Source organism: Coregonus clupeaformis, chromosome 28 (assembly GCF_020615455.1).
Source record: "Coregonus clupeaformis isolate EN_2021a chromosome 28, ASM2061545v1, whole genome shotgun sequence".
Taxonomy (NCBI): Eukaryota; Metazoa; Chordata; class Actinopteri; order Salmoniformes; family Salmonidae; genus Coregonus; species Coregonus clupeaformis.
This window is the reverse complement of record NC_059219.1, coordinates 14,228,242-14,249,977: the sequence shown is the minus strand read 5'-3', so window position 1 is coordinate 14,249,977 and position 21,736 is coordinate 14,228,242. Positions and strand designations below refer to the sequence as shown.

Sequence of the window (21,736 nt, the reverse complement as noted above, 5' to 3'; positions counted from 1 at the left end):
TTAATATACTGTCTAGTCAAATCTTTAATAAAAAGTGTTTGTGTGCTTAACTTGGACTGATAAAGTAACTTACATGGTCCAAGAACATTGAAAATGAATCTAGTCTACATTTCAACCCAGTCTTACCTATATACAATAGCTACTACAATAAAATATTTTGTTTTCGACATATATTACTGCATACACTCATGCAGGGGTGTCATGCACCCATTATTTTAGAGGGGGCAAGAAGTACGTGAGGATGCAGGGTGGATGGTCAGCCCCCCTCCATAATTATTAAGCCTCTTTACCTGTTCAATTGTTATTTTAATTAATGATGCACATTGATTCTTTAAGAACTTTTATGCCTTGGGAGTTTAGTACAACTGCTACACTGGAACACTACATTACCAAAAGTATGTGGACACATGCTCGGTGGAACATCTCATTCCAAAATCAGGGGCATTACTATAGAATTGGTCCCCCCCTTGCTGCTATAATAGCCTCCGCTCTTCTGGGAAGGCTTTCCACTAGATGTTGGAACATTGCTGTGGGGACTTGCTTCCATTCAGCCACAAGAGCATTAGTGAGGTCGGGCACTGATGTTGGGCGATTAGGCCTGGCTCGCAGTCGGTGTTCCAATTCATCCCAAAGGTTTTCGAAGGGGTTGCGGTCAGAGCTCTGTGCACGCCAGTCAAGTTCTTCCACACCGATCTCAACAAACCATTTCTGTATGAACCTCGCTTTTTGCACGGGGGCATTGTCATGCTGAAACAGGAAAGGGCCTTCCCCAAACTGTTGCCACAAAGTTAGAAGCACAGAATTGTGTAGAATGTCATTGTATGCTGTAGCGTTAAGATTTATTTTCACAGGAACTAAGGGGCCTAGCCCGAACCATGAAAAACAACCCCAGACCATTCCTCCTCCACCAAACATTGTAAAGTGGTTATCCCACTGGCTATATGGTGGATGCACCTATTTGTAAGTCGCTCTGGATAAGAGCGTCTGCTAAATGACGTAAACGTAAACGTAAACGTAATACATTCGTGCAGGTAATGTTCTCCTGGCATCCGCTAAACCCAGATTTGTCCGTCGGACTGCCAGATGGTGACAGGTGATTCATCACGTTTTCACTTCTCCAGAGTCCAATGGCGGCGAGCTTCACACCACTCCAGCCGACGCTGTCATTGCGCATGGTGATCTTAGGCTTTTGTGCGGCTGCTCAGCCATTGGAAACCCATTTCATGATGCTCCTGACTAACAGATCTTTTGATGATGTTGCTTCCAGAGGCAGTTTGGAACTCGGTAGTGAGTGTTGCAACCGAAGACAGACTATTTTTTACACGCTATGCGCTTCTGCACTCAGCGGTCCCGTTCTGTGAGCTTGTGTGGCCTACCACTTCGCGGCTGAGCCATTGTTGCTCCTAGACGTTTCCACTTCACAATAACACCACTTACAGTTGACCTGGGCAGCTCTAGCAGGACATAAATTATGAACTGACTTGTTGGAAAGGTGGAATCCTATGATGGTGCCACGTTCAAAGTCACTGAGCTCTTCAGAACGGGCCATTCTACTGCCAATTTGTGTCTATGAAGATTGCATGGCTGTGTGCTCGATTTTATAAACCTGTCAGCAACGGGTGTGGCTGATATAGCCGAATCCACTAATTTGAAGGGGTGTCCATATACTTTTTTGGTGTATATAGTATCATAACACAAGAATTAAAGCAATGTTTTTATTTCCTAAAGTCTAGCAACCTTGCCAGTTGGCATGCCAGCTAAGCTAGTTAGACAAGCCATTCTAACTTAATTGATAGCCTGAAATTGACGTTAATTAACATAAACACATGTAGCATCTCCTGGCTTCCACACATTGCCTACAAGCCACTGGTGTAGACCTTTGGAACATCTACATTTTGCAAGTCTCTTGGGGTATGTCTCTATAAGCTTGGCACATCTAGCCACTGGGATTTTTGCCCATTCTTCAATGCAAAACTGCTCCAGCTCCTTCAAATTGGATGGGTTCCGCTGGTGTACAGCAATCTTTAAGTCATATCACAGATTCTCAATTGGATTGAGGTCTGGGCTTTGACTAGGCCATTCCAAGACATTTAAATGTTTCCCCTTAAACCACTCGAGTGTTGCTTTAGCAGTATGCTTAGGGTCATTGTCCTGCTGGAAGGTGAACCTCCGTCCCAGTCTCAAATCTCAGGAAGACTGAAACAGGTTTCCCTCAAGAATTTCCCTGTATTTAGCACCATCCATCATACCTTCAATTCTGACCAGTTTCCGAGTCCCTGCCGATGAAAAACATCCCCACAGCATGATGCTGCCACCACCATGCTTCACTGTGGGGATGGTGTTCTCGGGGTGATGAGAGGTGTTGGGTTTACGCCAGACATAGCATTTTTTTCATTTCACTTCACCAATTTGCACTATTTTGTGTATGTCCATTACATGAAATCCGAATAAAAATCTATTTAAATTACAGGTTATAATGCAACAAAATAGGAAAAACGCCAAGTGGGATGAATACTTTTGCAAGGCACTGTTGGTACTCCTATATGTTTAATTTAGAGTTATTAATGTAACTTTACTTGTTCTACAAACGTTGGGCTATATGTTTTGATTTGTAATACATTATAAGGCTGCATGATGCGACTCTAACGATGATTTGAAAAAAGTCGCTTGAAAGGCATGAGCTCTGCGTTGTTTTTGGCGCAGGCTGTACTCACTTTATCAGTCTGTCATTCACAATTTGACAAGCACTTGATAATGCCTCGAATTTCACGGCGGGATCCCATTTGTGTGGCCATAATGCACCCTACAAAAATCCATGCCTTTTGCGGCCAGTGGCCGTTGTGCCCTTGGCCCAGAGTGCTGCGTTGTGCCCTTCTCCCTGAGTGCTGGGCGCTCCGAAGCACCTCTCATTCACATGGCTCTCCATCACATGAATGGGTCTTTCTCACAGGCTAGAAGTGAAGACAGACACATCGGGGATGCAACTGCATATTGAAGATATTGGAAGAACTGTCCACATTTACTTTTCGTCAGCCAACAAGATGAGTAGGCCTAACGAACAGCAAAAGCAATCTTTGTCAATCTACTATCTCCCATAGTACAAGAGTCGACCTATTCTATTCTGTGCGAGAAATAAATATTCCAAACATAGTCTGGGACAGTTGTGGGATGCGATAGATTCCAAATTAATACAACCACCAGCATCAAAAAACCTTTTTTACGCAATGTGGCTGACACAACAGATCAGAACGTTTCGCTTTAAATGTTGATAAACTATTAGGCTATTTCTTCACATTATAAGTGCAGCAATGCGCACATGGCAGTAGGCTATAAGCACAAATGTTCCATTAGTGGGAAAACACCATTATCAAAAGTGACCGCAAATGCGATTATGCATGTAATGCTTTTATTATTTAGTTGTGATACAAACCTTATCAAAACATATAGGCCTATGGGCTAGGCTACATGAGGTGTGCGACTATGATTAGAAAAAGTCGCAAAAAAAAGCTTTGTTTCTTGCCTTATGCTGGGCATCATTCACAAGTGATAATATAATAAGTGATAGGCTAATATTGTCACCCATCAGACTATTCTTGATTATAATCTTGCCTTTACCTATACTAAATAATTAGCCTATCATATGTGAAATGTGTTTTGATTTAGGATGGACCATTATCATGCACCTGTCTCGAAACAGGGCAACGGAAAAAATACATGTAATCTATGCACGAATGGAGGACGCTTTTCCCATGGTTCATTTTCATGCCAGCCAGGTAGGCTATACTCCTGTTGTAAAGAGAAGCAATGTGCTTAATATTAGGAAAGTTGAGAAATAAATATAGTAGGCCTAGCCAATAGAAAGCTGATGGGATCCTCCTCTTTTTAATAGAGGCCATCACTCTGTTTTCTTGCGCAATTGCATAGCCTATAGAAATGTTGCGCAACATGAGCTCATGGGCTCTCATTAAGTGTTTGATTAGATTTTAGATTATATTTGCATTGATGTCAGAGTGATTAGAGGGACAATAGAGTGCTGAGTACCAGGCAGTTAGCAAGTTTGGTAGGCTACTAATGACTATCAGCAGAATCAGAGCTTGGAGAAGCCTAATTACTGTGACTAAGCGGTCACGTGGAATTTGACTGCCTTCATGACTGGTGACCACAGGTGTGGCGGTAATACGGTCACCGCAACAGCCCTAATGACCACTGCACTCAGAACTGGTGCGGGTAGCATAATGTAATAGAATTCCTTATTGTTTAGCTGGTCCGCACTCAAAAAAGACATTCAAGGTTTATTTTTAGTATTTATTTAATTCACGGGTGGGTAGATAGACAAACGTTTCGGCCTTCGTCAGTGTCATCAGCATCTCCTCTGAAGGTGCACTTCTTTATTGCTTGTTTTATTTATTCATCAAGAAGGAATCAATATAGCTTGATCAAATTAATTTACAAACAGTCCCGCCCATCACCGGCAGCTAAAATCAAATGAAATGCTGTGTGTCACTCGACATTCTCTCTCTTCCTCCACTCATGATACTGTCTTCACATATACAGTGGGGAAAAAAAGTATTTAGACAGCCACCAATTGTGCATGTTCTCCCACTTAAAAAGATGAGAGAGGCCTGTAATTTTCATCATAGGTACACGTCAACTATGACAGACAAAATGAGGAAAAAAAATCCAGAAAATCACATTGTAGGATTTTTAATGAATTTATTTGCAAATTATGGTGGAAAATAAGTATTTGGTCAATAACAAAAGTTTCTCAATACTTTGTTATATACCCTTTGTTGGCAACGACACAGGTCAAACGTTTTCTGTAAGTCTTCACAAGGTTTTCACACACTGTTGCTGGTATTTTGGCCCATTCCTCCATGCAGATCTCCTCTAGAGCAGTGATGTTTTGGGGCTGTCGCTGGGCAACACGGACTTTCAACTCCCTCCAAAGATTTTCTATGGGGTTGAGATCTGGAGACTGGCTAGGCCACTCCAGGACCTTGAAATGCTTCTTACGAAGCCACTCCTTCGTTGCCCGGGCGGTGTGTTTGGGATCATTGTCATGCTGAAAGACCCAGCCACGTTTCATCTTCAATGCCCTTGCTGATGGAAGGAGGTTTTCACTCAAAATCTCACGATACATGGCCCCATTCATTCTTTCCTTTACACGGATCAGTCGTCCCTGGTCCCTTTGCAGAAAAACAGCCGCAAAGCATGATGTTTCCACCCCCATGCTTCACAGTAGGTATGGTGTTCTTTGGATGCAACTCAGCATTCTTTGTCCTCCAAACACGACGAGTTGAGTTTTTACCAAAAAGTTATATTTTGGTTTCATCTGACCATATGACATTCTCCCAACCCTCTTCTGGATCATCCAAATGCACTCTAGCAAACTTCAGACGGGCCTGGACATGTACTGGCTTAAGCAGGGGGACACGTCTGGCACTGCAGGATTTGAGTCCCTGGCGGCGTAGTGTGTTACTGATGGTAGGCTTTGTTACTTTGGTCCCAGCTCTCTGCAGGTCATTCACCAGGTCAACCCGTGTGGTTCTGGGATTTTTGCTCACCGTTCTTGTGATCATTTTGACCCCACGGGGTGAGATCTTGCGTGGAGCCCCCGTTCGAGGGAGATTATCAGTGGTCTTGTATGTCTTCCATTTCCTAATAATTGCTCCCACAGTTGATTTCTTCAAACCAAGCTGCTTATCTATTGCAGATTCAGTCTTCCCAGCCTGGTGCAGGTCTACAATTTTGTTTCTGGTGTCCTTTGACAGCTCTTTGGTCTTGGCCATAGTGGAGTTTGGAGTGTGACTGTTTGAGGTTGTGGACAGGTGTCTTTTATACTGATAACAAGTTCAAACAGGTGCCATTAATACAGGTAACGAGTGGAGGACAGAGGTGCCTCTTAAAGAAGAAGTTACAGGTCTGTGAGAGCCAGAAATCTTGCTTGTTTGTAGGTGACCAAATACTTATTTTCCACCATAATTTGCAAATAAATTCATAAAAAATCCTACAATGTGATTTTCTGGATTTTTTTTCCTCAATTTGTCTGTCATAGTTCACGTGTACCTATGATGAAAATTACAGGCCTCTCTCATCTTTTTAAGTGGGAGAACTTGCACAATTGGTGGCTGACTAAATACTTTTCCCCCCCACTGTATCTTTGCTCAGTGGTGCACCTAGGAAGGAACCACTTACTAGGGAGAATATGGGGGAGGGGGCACCTGCCCTTGTGCCCCCTATGGGCATGGCGCCTCTGCATTCATGATTGCATCACACATATATTATATAATAACAATATAATGATCTGTTTTGCTGTCTTAAACCTCAGCCCTATCTTACTTCCAGGTCATCCTCAGGCTCTTCCTGTTCCATGTCTAAACCCAGAGCGCTGTGGCGAATCATCTGCCAGAATTCCAGGGACTTCCTGTTTCCAGGTCCTTTCTCCTCCTCCTTCCGCTCCTTGCTCTGATCCTCATCCTTAGAGAAGGCTTGGATGTAGCGACGCATCTTTTGCACCAGTGGGTCTTTGCGATCCTCAACCCTGCAACGGAGACAGAGTATGAGAGTCATTATAATATAAAGCCTGTATATGATGGGGATGGGGAAACACTGTTAACACCACCACACCTAAAACAGAGAGTACAGTAATAGGAGTGTTGTTGTCTTACCGGAGGTACCATCGCTCCCCCAGGCCGTAGAGCAGGCCACATACCCCCAGCCGGGGCCACAGGCAGCGGGGCAACCTCCTCTCCAACATCAGGGTAGTGGCCACCACCTACACACAGTGAGCAGGGACAGAGGACATAAGGATCAGTAACATGGCACTGATTGGGATGCTGTATACACTCTAATCATGGTTTTAAGCAATTTGTATGGCGTATGTAGGAGAGACTGTGTGTGTGTGTTCCTGAGTGTGTGTGTGTTCCTGAGTGTGTGTGTGTGCATGTGTGTGTGTCAAAATGTGTGTGTCTGGCACACCTGTGTCCTCCAGAGCTCGTCCCTCTCCTGGGCTACTCTCCATTGTGTATCACTCATCATGGCTGTGAGCAGGTTGAGCAGCAGTAAGTGGGCGACCACAGAGAAGGTGCAGTGCAGCACATGGACAATAGGTGGCGTTATGATGGTGTTGTCCACTGGAAGGTCTATCAGACCCACACTCAGCTCAAACAGAGAGAACAGAGTGATGGGGAAGGAGTGGTACGCAGGCAGAGAGTCTGGGTCCTGAGTCATGTACACCATCCACAGGGCTGAGAGAGAGCGAGAGAAAGAGAGAGCGAGAGAGAATAACTGGCAAATAAAAATAGGAATTCTATTTGGTTTAATATATTTGTACTATTAATATGGTTTTTGAGTTTCTCTTAAACAGAATGTACTTACAGGTGGAAAACCCTATGAGCATGATGAAGCTCAGCCACATGAACTTGGTGAGGTCTCCAAATATAATCTAGGAGGAAATGAGACAAAACGCCACAACAGTTTAATATTGGAATCAAAACAGCAAAACCACACATTCTACAGTAACGTCATGCAAATGCTTGTGTGTGTGTGTGTGTGTGCGAGCGTGCATATGTGTGTGTCTGCTGCCCTTACATACCTTCTGTATCATGATGACATAAGGCCCCAGCATCTGAAAGCCTCGGGCGAAGAACATGACGTTACTCCAGCCCAGTACCAGACACACAGCCATGACAACTGCCTCCCCCTGCACCCCACTGACCCTGAACACACACAGCAGCACCACCAGCATCGCATAGGCAATACTGGGGAGGAAACACACAGGTTATTACACAGGGTATAAATGCTACATAGACATGACATAATAATAACATCACTAGGCAGGTAATAAAGGATACATAGGTACCAAGGTTGACGTACAGAATGACATGGAAGGGTCCCCCCAGGGCCGTCTGTCCAAAGTAATGCTTGGCCCCCACTCTCAGCATATCTGGGATCTTAGGGATTGGGAATAACAGATTATATTGACAGCCAATAATCTGATCTAATCTACAGTGTAAATATAAGTGAAATGTAAAACTATTGGATAATGTATATTTTACCTCCAGTAGCAGAATAACCAGGGCACCCAGGACACTGATCATCTCTCCTCCCAGACGCAAGTTGTCCCCATAGGTCACATAACTCTCCTACAGGGACAGAGAACAAGACACGTGGATCACAAAGGGTTAATATGAACACCTTTGATTGAGATTTGCACACAGGCTGTCATATGAAGGGGCCTTCATGTCTCCCCCACCTTCAGAGTTTTCTGCACTCGGATGGTTTTGTCCCTGTCAGATACAGTGCAATTCTCTGGAGCATCCTTTAGAGGGCGACACACACAACACAGAGTGAAGATCCCAATGTACAGGACGTACAGCAGCAGCAACAACCTGTACACAACACAATAACAACGTTAAAACAACATTAGAAATAAACAAATGGCAGAATCTCAAACATATCAGAACATGATCACTGTATGTGTTGTTACCTAAAGTAGTGTTTTCCATAGAGGTTCCACTTGAGACTGACCAACTGCCTAACAGGAGTCACTTCCAGTATCCTCCTTGCCTGAGGGAGGAGATCATCATCATCATCAGTTTCCCTATAGTGTATATTACACTGTATCATGTTTGTGTACTGTACTGTACTGTACCTCTCTCCTCTGGCTGCCCACGATGAGCTCCAGCACAGAGAGGTTGTTGGCCCAGGAGTCGATCTCTGTGAGGTCATAGAGGTTAGAGGACAGCGGTCCAAGGTTCCATTGGACGACTCGCCTCCGATTGACCAGGTGCTGGAATGCCTGGGAGAGACAGTATTTATATATATTTCTACTGTTCCCATGTTCCCCACTGTCCCTCTCTTTATATCCCCCTATCCTTCCTCACCACAAGGTTGCCCTCCTTGGCAGCCAGTTTGAAGGGCGTTAAGCCACGGTAGTTGGGCACCATGTCCAGTGGCACAGCCTGGTCCAGCTCAACGTCGCGTGCCAACACTAGATCCAATGCCATGCATGCTATAGTCTTATTGGGCTGCAGGACCAGGATGTGGAGCACTGTGTTACCTAGGGGGGAGAGAGGGAGATATTCAACTGCTGAAAAAAGGAGAAGAGAGAAGAGGGGGAGGACGAGGAGAAGAAAGAGAAGTGTTTCATACCAATGGAGTCCTGGGCTCTGGTGCTGGCTCCTGCGTTGATCACCATGGAGATGATGTCCTGATTCCCCACACAGGCCGCAAATGCCAGGATGTGCTCACCTAAAGTAAAGCAAACAGCATCAAACAACCACATTTCCCAAAATGCATTAATTTTCTCCTTACAGACCACATACAGTCATTTTACCATAGTAGAGCAGCCCGCCTCTTCTCTTCCTGAAGTACAGGCCTGTGACTCTGGGCGTGGCCACATCCGCCCCTCGACCAATCAGACTGCGGACCAGGTTAATGTTCTGATTCACCACGGCAACGTGGAGAGGTGTCATGCCTGATTGAGAGCGAGTAAGAGAGAGAGAATGTATGATTGCGTGATTGAATGTCTATGTGAGTTTTATGATATTATAGTGTGTGTTTGTTCATTGTGTGTGAGAGTGTGTACCAAGGAAGAGGTCAGAGGTCATGGGCTCATTGATGAGTTCAGGTGCTCCGTCCATCAGAGCTAAAGCTGCCTCCATGTTATCATTCATAACTGCCACATGCAGCGCGGTCTCCCCCAGAGCACCTCTCTCAAAGATATTAGTGGACGCACAGTCCAGAAGTTTCTTAATGCAACCTGCACTGTTCTCTTTGGCGGCAAAGAAGAGAGGGACGTTGTTTGTTCTATGGGAGAGAGAGTGTGTTTGCAAGTTAGAAATCTAATGCTGCGTTCAGAACATCTCGTAAATATCAGCAAATCCACTTGAACGCCCCTCCAGCTGGTAATTACTAGTGGGAAACTGTCTATCATCTCTGAGCTCAGACTTCTCCCACATGCTGAGCTCTGATGTCACATCCCACTGGGCACAGAGATCAGTTCAACGTCTTATTTTGATTTACATTTGGTTGAGTTGTCAACTATTGTGAATTCAACGTGAAATCAACAAAATATTTCTCTATGTCATTGGGTTTAGGTTAAAAGTTAGGAGAAAAAAATACAAAATGCCCTGATGTTGATGACTTTTTCCAAATCCAATACGTTTTCACATAGATTTTTTTGGTTGAAATGACGTGGAAACAACGTTGATTCAACCCGTTTTTGCCCAATGTTATACTTAACAAATGACCTCGATAACAGCATTTTCTGCAGTTAAATGCAACAACAAAACATAATTTACTTGTTATGAATGCAGCATAATATCAACCAATACTTGACAGTAGCTGTTCTTTTTTACTAATAGGAAACTCACCTTTTGTTCTGCAGCAAAAAAGTTTCATCCAGCATCTCTTTCCACCTCTTCCTGTTCTGGAGGCGGAACCTAAGCTGGCTCCACCAATGGCTGAGCTCACCTGGAGCAGATCTTGCCAAGGGCGGGGCCATCCTCTCATATGGTGAGTCTATTTCAAACGGCTGGGAGGAGAGAGAGGTGCTTGTGTGTGAGAGAAATGGAGTGTCAGAAACAGAAAGATGTTCTACCATCAGACTTAACTCATAAAGAAATACATCCTTCTCATTATGTACTAGGGACTAAAATCAAATCTAGAATGTGTGAGCTGTCAGCAAACTAACTGACAGATCGTTCAGGTCAGCACCATCCCACAGACCAGAGCTGAACCAGAAACCAGAGGTCTCCATTTCCCCATTAATACAGGCAATAGCGTAGTTTTTCTCTATTCTATTATGTTCTATTCTATTCTATTCTATTCTAAACAGTTCTGTAAAATGTAAAAGGTGAACACTTGTCGTTCCTTTTGCGTCCCTTCAATATTTCAAGTAGAAATTGTGCACCATTTGAATTTTAAGAGCCTGTTATATTAAATGAAGTGCCCTTGACATATTTATTCATTTTAGCAGACGCTCTTATCCGGAGCGAATTAAAGTAGTCAGTGCGTACATTTTCGTACTGAATTCCCCCCATGGGAATCAAACCCACAACAACCCTGACATTGCAAGCGCCATGTACTACCAACTGAGCAACACACGAAACTGATGCACTTCGAGAAAACAACCGCTCACATATCCAAGATTGTGTCCCAAATGTCACCCCATAGCCTGTATAGTACAAGACTCCTGACAAGAGCCCTATGGCCCCTGGTCAAAGTGGTGCTCTAGAAAAGGGAATAAGGTGCCATTTGGGACACAGTCCTAGAAAGGCCATTCTTTCCTTCTCTTATCACTTTAATATATACCACATGTAGAATTCAATAATTCTGATTTTTTTTATTTGAATAAAGACTTGCTAAAGTGCCAAAATTCTGTATTTTGACATCTCCCTCCGTGCACCCTATGTGACTTCTAGGAAGATTGTTACCCACTTAACCCCAACATTTCTCAAAGTTCTCACCATGATTGCCTCCTGTGGCTCAGTTGGTAGAGCATGGTGCTTGTAATGTCAGGGTTGTGGGTTCGATTCCCACAGGGGGCCAGTATGAAAAATGTATGCACTCACTAACTGTAAGTTGCTCTGGATAAGAGTGTCTGCTAAATGACTAAAATGTAAATGATTGTAAAGCCCTAGTACCTCATTTTAAGGTCTACCCTGTTGCGTGAACTGAACTCTCAATTCAATATGGTAAAACTATTCCTTTAAAAAAATTTTTTTTCTAAAGAAACATTTAACATCTAATTGTCAAATCATCCTGTAAAAGCAGGTGAGCTGGTTCTACTCTTTTTGGCAATTTTCTGGTGTTTTGTGGTGGAAAACTAAGCGGGTCAAGCTCAACACGCCAACACTATTACCCATAGGTAGACAGGCTAGAAATGTTTTAACAATTACACTTTTATTGTGAAGCTTGCATTCTATTGCGCACAACAAGCTTCCATTTTGCCTGTCACAAGGCTGATTTAAGATGAATTTGTCAACCCTGTTACTTTATTTGGCACTTAGATAGTATTTTCTATTTTATTTGAGATGGGAAAAACATTTTTGATGACAGAATATAAAGATTTAGTAAAATCACTTTTAAAAAAATAAAGTTACACTTCTCAGAAGGCACCGAATTGGTGGAATGACCCACTTACCTTTTATGGAAGAAAACAGTTAGTCCTTTACTCCTAATTGACAGTCAGGCACTACGTCAACATGCAACATCAAGCTGATTTGAGAAAGAGAAGGGGGATTCACAGGTGGGAATCTTTATATATGGAGAAGAGGTCAAGAGGAGGGGAGGAGGTCAAGAGGAGGATAGATGTCAGAGAGAGGAGGGAGGAGAGAGGGAGGGGCCAAATGGTGGAAAGGAGTAGTAATCATAACTTAAGCTTTATCTTTAGGAAAGATCCATCATTTTATTGGAATCATTTACTGCAGTATACCAAGGCTGTTTGACATTTTGCCAAAACGTCTCAAACGCTAAAGACTGCTCTGGCCGCCACACTCAGTTTACCTGGTTGATGTCCTGAGACTGGTCCACGGTTCATAGGTCTCCTCCATGGCTCATTTTCAGCCCCTGCATCACCCCCATGTAAAAAATGTCAACATCATGACAGTCAACACTTTTTGGTCTTTGTTCTCAGTGAACCGTTCAGATAACCGGTTCGAAAGTCGTCTACCTTTCAATTGTCTCAATGCTAGTGTTGCACATATTGAGGTGAGCTTGTCTAACTGGACATATATTTGCTGTTTCACCTGTAGGATCCTATAGACACCTTACCTGTCAGGTCTATAGAAACTAGTTTAACTGGTTGTGCTCTAGATTAATCTACAATTTAAAAAATAAAGGTTCTTAAATGGTTCTTCCTCAGCTCTTAAGGTTCCTTGGAGAACTCTTGCCCGATGAATAACCTTTGAGTTAAGTGTGGGGTTTTGACATGGCATCTACAGTTCTTCAGAATTCTAAAAGGTATTTGAAATGTATGGAAATCTGCAGATGTGTCTCTTTCATAGCACACAGCAAATTGGCCAGTGATTTTTCAGTGTAACATTTCTAGTTGTCAAGGCTGAGGTGTATGTGGTGTGGGAGTCAGGCGCAGGACACCGAAGCTTAGTCCAACAAAGTTTACTTGTGAACCACAAGGCAAAGATACAACGATCGGCCTCAAACAAAACAGAGGCGAGCTATTACGCAAACTATGCGTAAAACAATAAAACAACAAAACAGAGAAAAACACGCAGCACTACGGACAGGCGAAAAACAACACACAACCTAACCAGTACAACACAGGCAACTTATAGAACACGTAATCAGACACAAACGGACACAGGTGTAACAGACAGACAAAAGCAATCAAACATAGAAACATTCAACGGTGGCAGCTAGTACTCCGGGGACGACGAACGCCGAAGCCTGCCCGAACCAGGAGGAGGAGCAGCCTCGGCAGAATCCGTGACAGTACCCCCCCCTTGACGCGCGGCTCCAGCCGTGCGCCGACCCCGGCCTCGGGGACGGCCAGGAGGACGCGGACCCGGGCGCGTGGGATGCCCACGGTGGAACTCCGTCAGGAGGGATGGATCTAGGATGTCCCTCCTAGGCACCCAGCACCGTTCCTCCGGACCGTACCCCCTCCCACTCCACGAGATACTGGAGACCACTCATCCGGTGCCTCGAGTCCAAGATAGTCCGGACCCTGTACGCTGGGGGCCCCCTCGATGTCCAAAGGGGGCGGAGGGGTCTCTCCTATCTCATGTTCTTGGAGTGGGCCAGCTACCACCGGCCTGAGAAGAGACACATGGAATGAGGGGTTAATATTCTTGTACTCAATAGGCAGTTGTAACCTGTAACACACCTCGTTCAATCTTCTCAGGACTTTAAAGGGGCCCCACAAACCGCCCGACCCAGCTTCCGGCAGGGCAGGCGGAGGGGCAGGTTTCCCGAGTCGAGAGCCAGACTCGATCTCCCGGTGCGTATACCGGTCCCTCACTGCGGTGGCGATCGGCGCTCGCCTTTTGTTGACGGATGGCCCGCTGCAGATGGACATGGGCAGCGTCCCACGTCTCCTCTGAGCGCCGAATCCACTCATCCACCGCAGGGGCCTCGATCTGGCTCTCGTGCCATGGTGCCAGGACCGGCTGATAACCTAAAACACACTGGAAAGGTGTTAAATTGGTGGAGGAGTGGCGGAGAGAGTTCTGGGCCATCTCTGCCCAGGGGATATACCTAGACCACTCCTCCGGCCGGCCCTGGCAATAGGACCTCAGAAACCTACACACATCCTGGTTGACTCGTTCAACCTGCCCATTGCTTTCTGGGTGGTACCCCGAGGTAAGGCTCACCGAGACCCCCAAGCGTTCCATGAACGCCCCCCAGACTCTGGAGGTGAACTGGGGACCTCGGTCAGACACAATATCCTTGGGGACCCCATAGTGCCGGAACACGTGGGTAAATAGGGCCTCAGCGGTCTGTAGGGCAGTAGGGAGACCCGGCATTGGGAGGAGACGACAGGCCTTGGAAAACCGATCCACAACGACCAAAATGGTGGTATTCCCCTGGGAGGGGGGTAGGTCGGTCACAAAATCCACCGAGAGGTGGGACCATGGTCGTTGTGGAACGGGCAGGGGATGTAACTTTCCCCTGGGCAAATGTCTAGGCGCCTTACACTGGGCGCACACTGAGCAGGAGGAGACATAAACCCTCACATCCCTAGCTAACGTTGGCCACCAGTATTTCACGCTAAGGCAGTGCACTGTCCGGCCAATACCTGGATGTCCAGAGGAGGGTGATGTATGAGCCCAATAAATAAGGTGATCACGAACCTCGAGCGGAACGTACGTCCGCCCCACAGGACACTCGGGTGGGGTCGGTACGCAGGACACTCGGGTAGGGTCGGTACGCAGTGCCCGCTCGATCTCCGCATCGACCTCCCACACCACCGGAGCCACCAGACAAGACTCCGGCAGTATGGGAGTAGGCTCAATGGACCTCTCCTCTGTGTCATACCGCCGGGACAGGGCGTCTGCCTTACCGTTCTGGGACCCTGGGATGTATGTGATCTTAAAAACAAACCGGGTCAGGAACATGTTCCACCTAGCCTGACGAGGGTTCAATCTCCTAGCTGCCCGGATGTACTCCAGGTTACGGTGATCAGTCAGAATGAGGAAAGGGTGTTGAGCCCCCTCAAGCCAATGCCTCCACACCTTTAGGGCCTGGACTACAGCTAACAGCTCCCTGTCCCCTACGTCATAATTACGCTCCGCCGAGCTGAGCTTCTTAGAATAGAACGCACAGGGGCGGAGCTTAGGTGGCGTGCCGGACCGTTGCGACAGGACTGCCCCAATACCGGCCTCGGACGCGTCTACCTCTACTTGGAATGGTAAAGAGGGAGCCGAGGTGAACAGGTTTTTCAGTTTGACAAATGCCCTGTCCGCCTCAGCTGACCACTGCAAGCGAACCGGACCCCCTTTAGCAGGGGACGTAATGGGAGCTGCAACCTGTCCAAAGCCCCCGGATAAACCTCCGGTAGTAATTAGCAAAACCCAAAAACTGCTGCACCTCTTTTACAGTGGTTGGAGTTTGCCAATTACGCGACGGCCGACACACTGGTCAACCTCTATCTTCACACCAGACGCGGACAACCGATAACCCAAAAAGGAGACGGACTCCTGGAAGAACAAGCATTTCTCTGCCTTGACATACAAGTCATGCTCCAACAGTCTCCTCAACACTCGGCGCACCAGGGCTACATGCTCGGCTCGTGTAGAAGAGTACACTAGGATGTCGTCGATATATACTACCACACCCTGCCCATGCATGTCCCGGAAAATCTCGTCAACAAAGGATTGGAAGACTGAAGGAGCATTCATTAACCCGTATGGCATGACGAGATACTCGTAATGACCCGAGGTGGTGCTAAATGCTGTTTTCCATTCATCCCCCTCCCTAATGCGCACCAGATTGTACGCGCTCCTGAGATCCAACTTTGTGAAGAACCGCGCTCCGCGTAATGATTCTGTCATAGTCGCAATCAGTGGAAGAGGGTAACTGTACTTAACCGTGATCTGATTGAGACTACGGTAATCAATACACGGGCGCAAACCCCCATCCTTCTTCTTCACAAAGAAGAAACTCGAGGAAACCGGGGAAGTGGAGGACCGTATGTATCCCTGTGCCAAGGACTCGGCTATGTAAGTCTCCATAGCCGCTGTCTCCTCTTGAGACAGGGGATACACACGGCTCCGTGGAAGTGCCGCTCCTGTTTGGAGATCTATCGCACAATCCCCCTGTCTATGAGGTGGTAGCCGTGTTGCCCTCGTTTTGCTGAACACAAGTGCTAAATCCTCATATTCAGGGGGAATGCGCATTTCGGGCACTTGGTTCGGACTCTCTACCGAGGTCGCCCCTAAGGAAACACCTAGACATCTCCCTACACACTGGGCAGACCACTCCATAAGAGCCCTCTGTTGCCACGCAATGGTAGGATCATGGGTGCTTAACCAGGGAAGCCCCAGCACCACGGGATACGCAGGAGAGTCAATCAGATAAAACTGAATGATCTCCTCATGACCCCCCTGCGTCGTCATCTTAAGTGGTGCTGTGACTTCTCTGATCAACCCCGACCCCAACGGCCGGCTGTCTAGGGCATGAACAGGAAAGGGGGCTTCTACCGGCCGAAGGGGAATTCCTAACCTATAACAAAATGCACGATCAACAAAATTCCCAGCTGCGCCTGAATCTACTAGCGCCTTATGCTGGGAATGAGGTGTCACCTGTGGAAATCTCACAGGTATACTCATGTGACCAACAGAGAGTTCTGGGTAAGTGGGGCGCCTACTCACCTGAAATGACTCCCCAGTGCGTGACCTGTTGTCCCCTCTCCCAGGAGACCCTCCCCAGCACCTGGCCGCGGTGTGTCCTCCACGGCCACAGTTGGTGCAGGGGATGGCCCCCCTCGGGTTCTCTCTCCTCCTCTCTCTAGCGCCAGCACCTCCGAGCTCCATGGGAATCGGCTCGGAGGTGCTGGAGGGTGGAATGGACGACCCCCACTCGGGACGTCCGCAGGTAGCCAGCAGGGTGTCGAGACGGATGGAGATGTCCACCAACTGGTCGAAGGATAGGTTGGTGTCCCTGCAGGCCAGCTCACGACGAACGTCCTCTCGTAGGCTACACCGGTAATGGTCGATGAGGGCCCTCTCATTCCACCCCGCATCTGCCGCTAGAGTCCGGAACTCCAGGGCGAACTCCTGTGCGCTCCTCTTCCCCTGTCGGAGGTGGAACAGACGCTCCCCCGCCGCCTTCCCCTCAGGTGGATGATCGAAGACAGCCCTGAAGCGGCGGGAGAACTCCGCGTAGGTGATGGTAGCGGCGTCTATTCCCCTCCATTCGGCGTTGGCCCACTCCAACGCCTTGCCGGATAGACAGGAGATGAGGGCGGAGACGCTCTCGTATCCCGAGGGCGCTGGGTGTATGGTGGCCAGGTAGAGTTCCACTTGCAGGAGGAATCCCTGACACCCGGCTGCAGAACCATCATATGCACTCGGGAGCGAGAGCCGAATGCCACTGGGTTCCGGTGCTGGGAGAGGAGGACTGGCCGTTGGTGATGGTATGGTGTGGGAAGGCGTGGGCACCTCTCCCGTAACCAACCGGCGCAGAGTGTTGGACACCTCGTTCATGGCGGCCCCAAGTTGCCGGATCATGGTGTCTTGGTCGCTGATCTGATCCTCCAGCGACTTGGGTGCCGCCGCTGCTCCTGCTGACTCCATACTGGTGTGTTGTTCTGTCAAGGCTGAGGTGTATGTGGTGTGGGAGTCAGGCGCAGGACACCAAAGCTTAGTCCAACAAAGTTTACTTGTGAACCACAAGGCAAAGATACAACGATCGGCCTCAAACAAAACAGAGGCAAGCTATTACGCAAACTATGCGTAAAACAATAAAACAACAAAACAGAGAAAAACACGCAGCACTACGGACAGGCGAAAAACAACACACAACCTAACCAGTACAACACAGGCAACTTATAGAACACGTAATCAGACACAAACGGACACAGGTGTAACAGACAGACAAAAGCAATCAAACATAGAAACACTCAACGGTGGCAGCTAGTACTCCGGGGATGACGAACGCCGAAGCCTGCCCGAACCAGGAGGAGGAGCAGCCTCGGCAGAATCCGTGACACTAGTGTTAATCCAAAAGTTAATTTAACACTGTAGAGAGTTAAATTAACACTCAGTGGTGTAAATTAACCCCAGTGTTGGTGTTAATAACCAGAGTTGAACCATAACCACGCCCATCATTATCATATGTCCCAGCATGCTCTATTGAAGGTTGATTTAAAAAATAAATAATTGTTTCAATATTTTTGTGTATTTGCATTGATTAATTAATCAAATATAAATAATATACATTTTTCTAAACTATTCCAATGTATTACTTGGACTTATTTCACCAGTTACTGAAATTGTTGTTCCAGTTTAGATGTTTAAGGTAGTCTCATATCTTAGTCTTCCCAACCCTAGCACTGTCAGTCATTCTGAACGCAGGTTGCGGGTGACTAAAATATTCAAATTGTTGGATATCCCCACTCTGGCTAGATTTCAATAGGAATTACACATCACTTTACAAGCCAGCATAATGTGAGTTGCAGGCCACTGTATTAGGGTAAAACTAGGCCCTCAAAAGAAGGCCTTATGAAATATGTAATGTATTGTCTTAAATAATGACAACATATTCACTTAGAATCTCACTAGGACACAGAACTGAAAATGAATTAATGCACAACCACGTCTCTTTCACTAGCAAACACAGTCATGGGTGGTACTGAAAAGTAGTGATGTTATGTTTAAAACCGGAGCTCTGAGGCATGCATCAAAATGGCTAAACAGCTACCTTCGAAGCGGTGTGCCGATGCTTGTATCACTTTATCAGAAGTACTTCGAAGCTTCGTTTGGTCACATGCTTTTTCAAACCGTGTGTTGCAAAATGTGAGATCCCACTGATTTCTCAGTGCTTCCGGTGCTTTCCTCGATTCCAAGCTGCTTTCAAACACCGACCTCTTCTGGACCCTGTACTTACAAATATAGTTACAATTTTGTACCAAAATGTTCACCTGATCGGTAGCTTAGCAAGTACAGTAGGGAACTATGGAACATTCAGGGATGTGAGGGTATGAGGTTGAATCCTGTTGAAGGCACACTATTTAGAAAATAGTTTTATTTATGTGAAATCACACTTTCTGCACTGTTGTTCAAATAATTTGTTTTGTTTAATATAGTTTAAGCTTCTGTCTTAAGCATCCTAAATAATGCCTTAAATTCCATTTTTGAAAACAGGGAAGCATGATGTAAGATGCGGACCTGGTATTCCAACTGATTATAGGCTACTAACGGCAACGACTTACCACTGCGCAAAGGAGTTTCAGGCCACTGTATTAGTTTAGGAGTTTTGCTGAAAACAGTGGAGAAAATAAAAAGTAGATCTGATAATCACCCGCTGCTATTTATTGCTGACCAGCAGATGTCATTAATCAAATCAAATCAAATATAATTTTAGCAGATGTTATTGCGGGTGTAGTGAAAATCTTGTGCTTCTAGCTCCGACAGTGCAGTAATATCTAACAAGTAATATCTAACGATTTCACAACATATACCCAAGACACACAAATCTAAGTAAGGAATGGAATTTAAGAATACAGTGGGGGAAAAAAGTATTTAGTCAGCCACCAATTGTGCAAGTTCTCCCACTTAAAACGATGAGAGAGGCCTGTAATTTTCATCATAGGTACACGTCAACTATCCAGAAATCCAGAAAATCACATTGTAGGATTTTTTATGAATTTATTTGCAAATTATGGTGGAAAATAAGTATTTGGTCACCTACAAACAAGCAAGATTTCTGGCTCTCACAGACCTGTAACTTCTTCTTTAAGAGGCTCCTCTGTCCTCCACTCGTTACCTGTATTAATGGCACCTGTTTGAACTTGTTATCAGTATAAAAGACACCTGTCCACAACCTCAAACTTGAAGCTTCCACCTTCTCCACTGTGGTTCCGTCGATGTGGATAGGGGGGTGCACCCTCTGCTGTTTCCTGAAGTCCACGATCATCTCCTTTGTTTTGTTGATGTTGAGTGAGAGGTTATTTTCCTGACATCACACTCCCAGAGTCCTCACCTCCTCCCTGTCTCGTCATTGTTGGTAATCAAGCCTACTACTGTTGTGTCATCTGAAAACTTGATGATTGAGTTGGAGGCGTGCTTGGCCACACAGTCATGGGTGAACAGGGAGTACAGGAGGGGGCTGAGCATGCACCCTTGTGGGGCCCCAGAGTTGAGGATCAGCAAAGTGGAGGTGTTGTTTCCTACCTTCACCACCTGGGGGCGGCCCGTCAGGAAGTCCAGGACCCAGTTGCACAGGGCGGGGTTCAGATCCAGGGCCTCAAGCTTGGGGGTCTAGGGTGGCAGGTAAGGTAGAGGTGATATGATCCTTGACTAGTCTCTCAAAGCACTTCATGATGACAGATAGTCATTTAGTTCAGTTACCTTTGCTTTCTTGGGTACAGGGACAATGGTGGCCATCTTGGAGCATGTGGGGACAGAAGACTGGGATAGGGAGAGATTGAATATGTCCATAAACACACCAGTCAGCTGGTCTGCGCATGCTCTGAGGACGCGGCTAGGGACGCCATCTGGGCCGGCAGCCTTGCGAGGGTTAACACGCTTAAATGTCTTACTCACGTCGGTCACGGAGAAGGAGAGCCCACAATCCTTGGTAGTGGGCCGCGTCGGTGGCACTGTATTATCCTCAAAGCGGGCGAAGAAGGTGTTTAGCTTGTCCGGAAGCAAGACGTCGAGGTCTGCGACGTGGCTGGTTTTCTTTTTGTATTCCGTGATTGTCTGTAGACTCTGCCACATACGTCTCGTGTCTTAGACGTTGAATTGCGACTCCACTTTGTCCCTATACTGACGTTTTGCCATGCGGAGGGAATAACTACACTGTTTGTATTCTGCCATATTCCCAGTCACCTTGAATCGTGCGCATCGTTTTCGTGACATTGTCAGCTAACCCGTTTATGACAGTATGTTCTTCCTTTTAACAAAAATACTTGACAGTACATTTGGTTTCTTACGAACCAATCCTCTTATGCAGTAAAGCACATATTCTAAACTGAATGTCATACAGTATTTTAATTTCCACATATTTGATGACCATTTATCAATACATTACATAACAACCCAGACACCCTAAACACTTTCCAATTGCCATGGTTTGGTTTGTGTATTCAGGTGTATACAGTTGAAGTTGGAAGTTTACATACCCCTTAGCCATATACATTTAAACTCAGTTTTTCACAATTCCTGACATTTAATCCTAGTAAAACTTCCCTGTGAAATGTCAGAAAATAGTAGAGAGAATTATTTATTTCAGCTTTTATTTCTTTCATCACATTTCCAGTGGGTCAGAAGTTTACATACACTCAATTAGTATTTGGTAGCATTGCCTTTAAATTGTTTAACTTGGGTCAAACGTTTCGGGTAGCCTTCCACAAGCTTCCCACAATAAGTTGGGTGAATGTTGGCCCATTCCTCCTGACAGAGCTGGTGTAACTGAGTCAGGTTTGTAGGCCTCCTTGCTCACACACGCTTTTTCCGTTGTGCCCACAAATTTTCTATAGGATTGAAGTCAGGGTTTTGTGATGGCCACTCCAATACCTTGACTTTGTTGTCCTTAAGCCATTTTGCCA

At 46.1% G+C, this 21,736-nt stretch overlaps 1 protein-coding gene and 1 non-coding gene across 2 annotated transcripts; one reads left to right on the top strand and one right to left on the bottom strand.

Moving 5' to 3' along the window:
* Positions 1-6,133: 6,133 nt before the first annotated feature.
* LOC121543005 (transient receptor potential cation channel subfamily V member 6-like) lies at positions 6,134-12,223 on the bottom strand. The gene is made up of 16 exons (XM_041852676.2): positions 12,149-12,223; positions 10,377-10,537; positions 9,590-9,810; positions 9,338-9,478; positions 9,154-9,252; positions 8,886-9,061; positions 8,654-8,800; positions 8,489-8,568; positions 8,255-8,390; positions 8,058-8,144; positions 7,876-7,952; positions 7,595-7,760; positions 7,378-7,444; positions 6,979-7,247; positions 6,669-6,775; positions 6,134-6,541 (listed from the first exon to the last, which is right to left on the bottom strand). The coding sequence occupies exons 2-16, from the start codon at positions 10,505-10,507 to the stop codon at positions 6,331-6,333; spliced, it is 2,115 nt and encodes a 704-aa protein (XP_041708610.2). The 5' UTR covers positions 10,508-10,537; positions 12,149-12,223; the 3' UTR covers positions 6,134-6,330.
* trnat-ugu lies at positions 11,479-11,552 on the top strand. The gene has a single exon. It is a non-coding gene; the product is annotated as a tRNA-Thr (tRNA).
* Positions 12,224-21,736: the final 9,513 nt, after the last annotated feature.

Bases quoted from the DNA above. Each gene is read 5' to 3' on its own strand.
- LOC121543005 (XM_041852676.2), bottom strand. From the start codon at position 10,507: ATGGCCCCGCCCTTGGCAAGATCTGCTCCAGGTGAGCTCAGCCATTGG. The intron at 9,811-10,376 runs GTGAGTTTCCTA...TCTCTCCCATAG, and splicing joins TTTTTGCTGCAGAACAAAAG to AACAAACAACGTCCCTCTCT. The intron at 7,248-7,377 runs GTAAGTACATTC...GCTCTCTCTCAG, and splicing joins GCTCATAGGGTTTTCCACCT to CCCTGTGGATGGTGTACATG.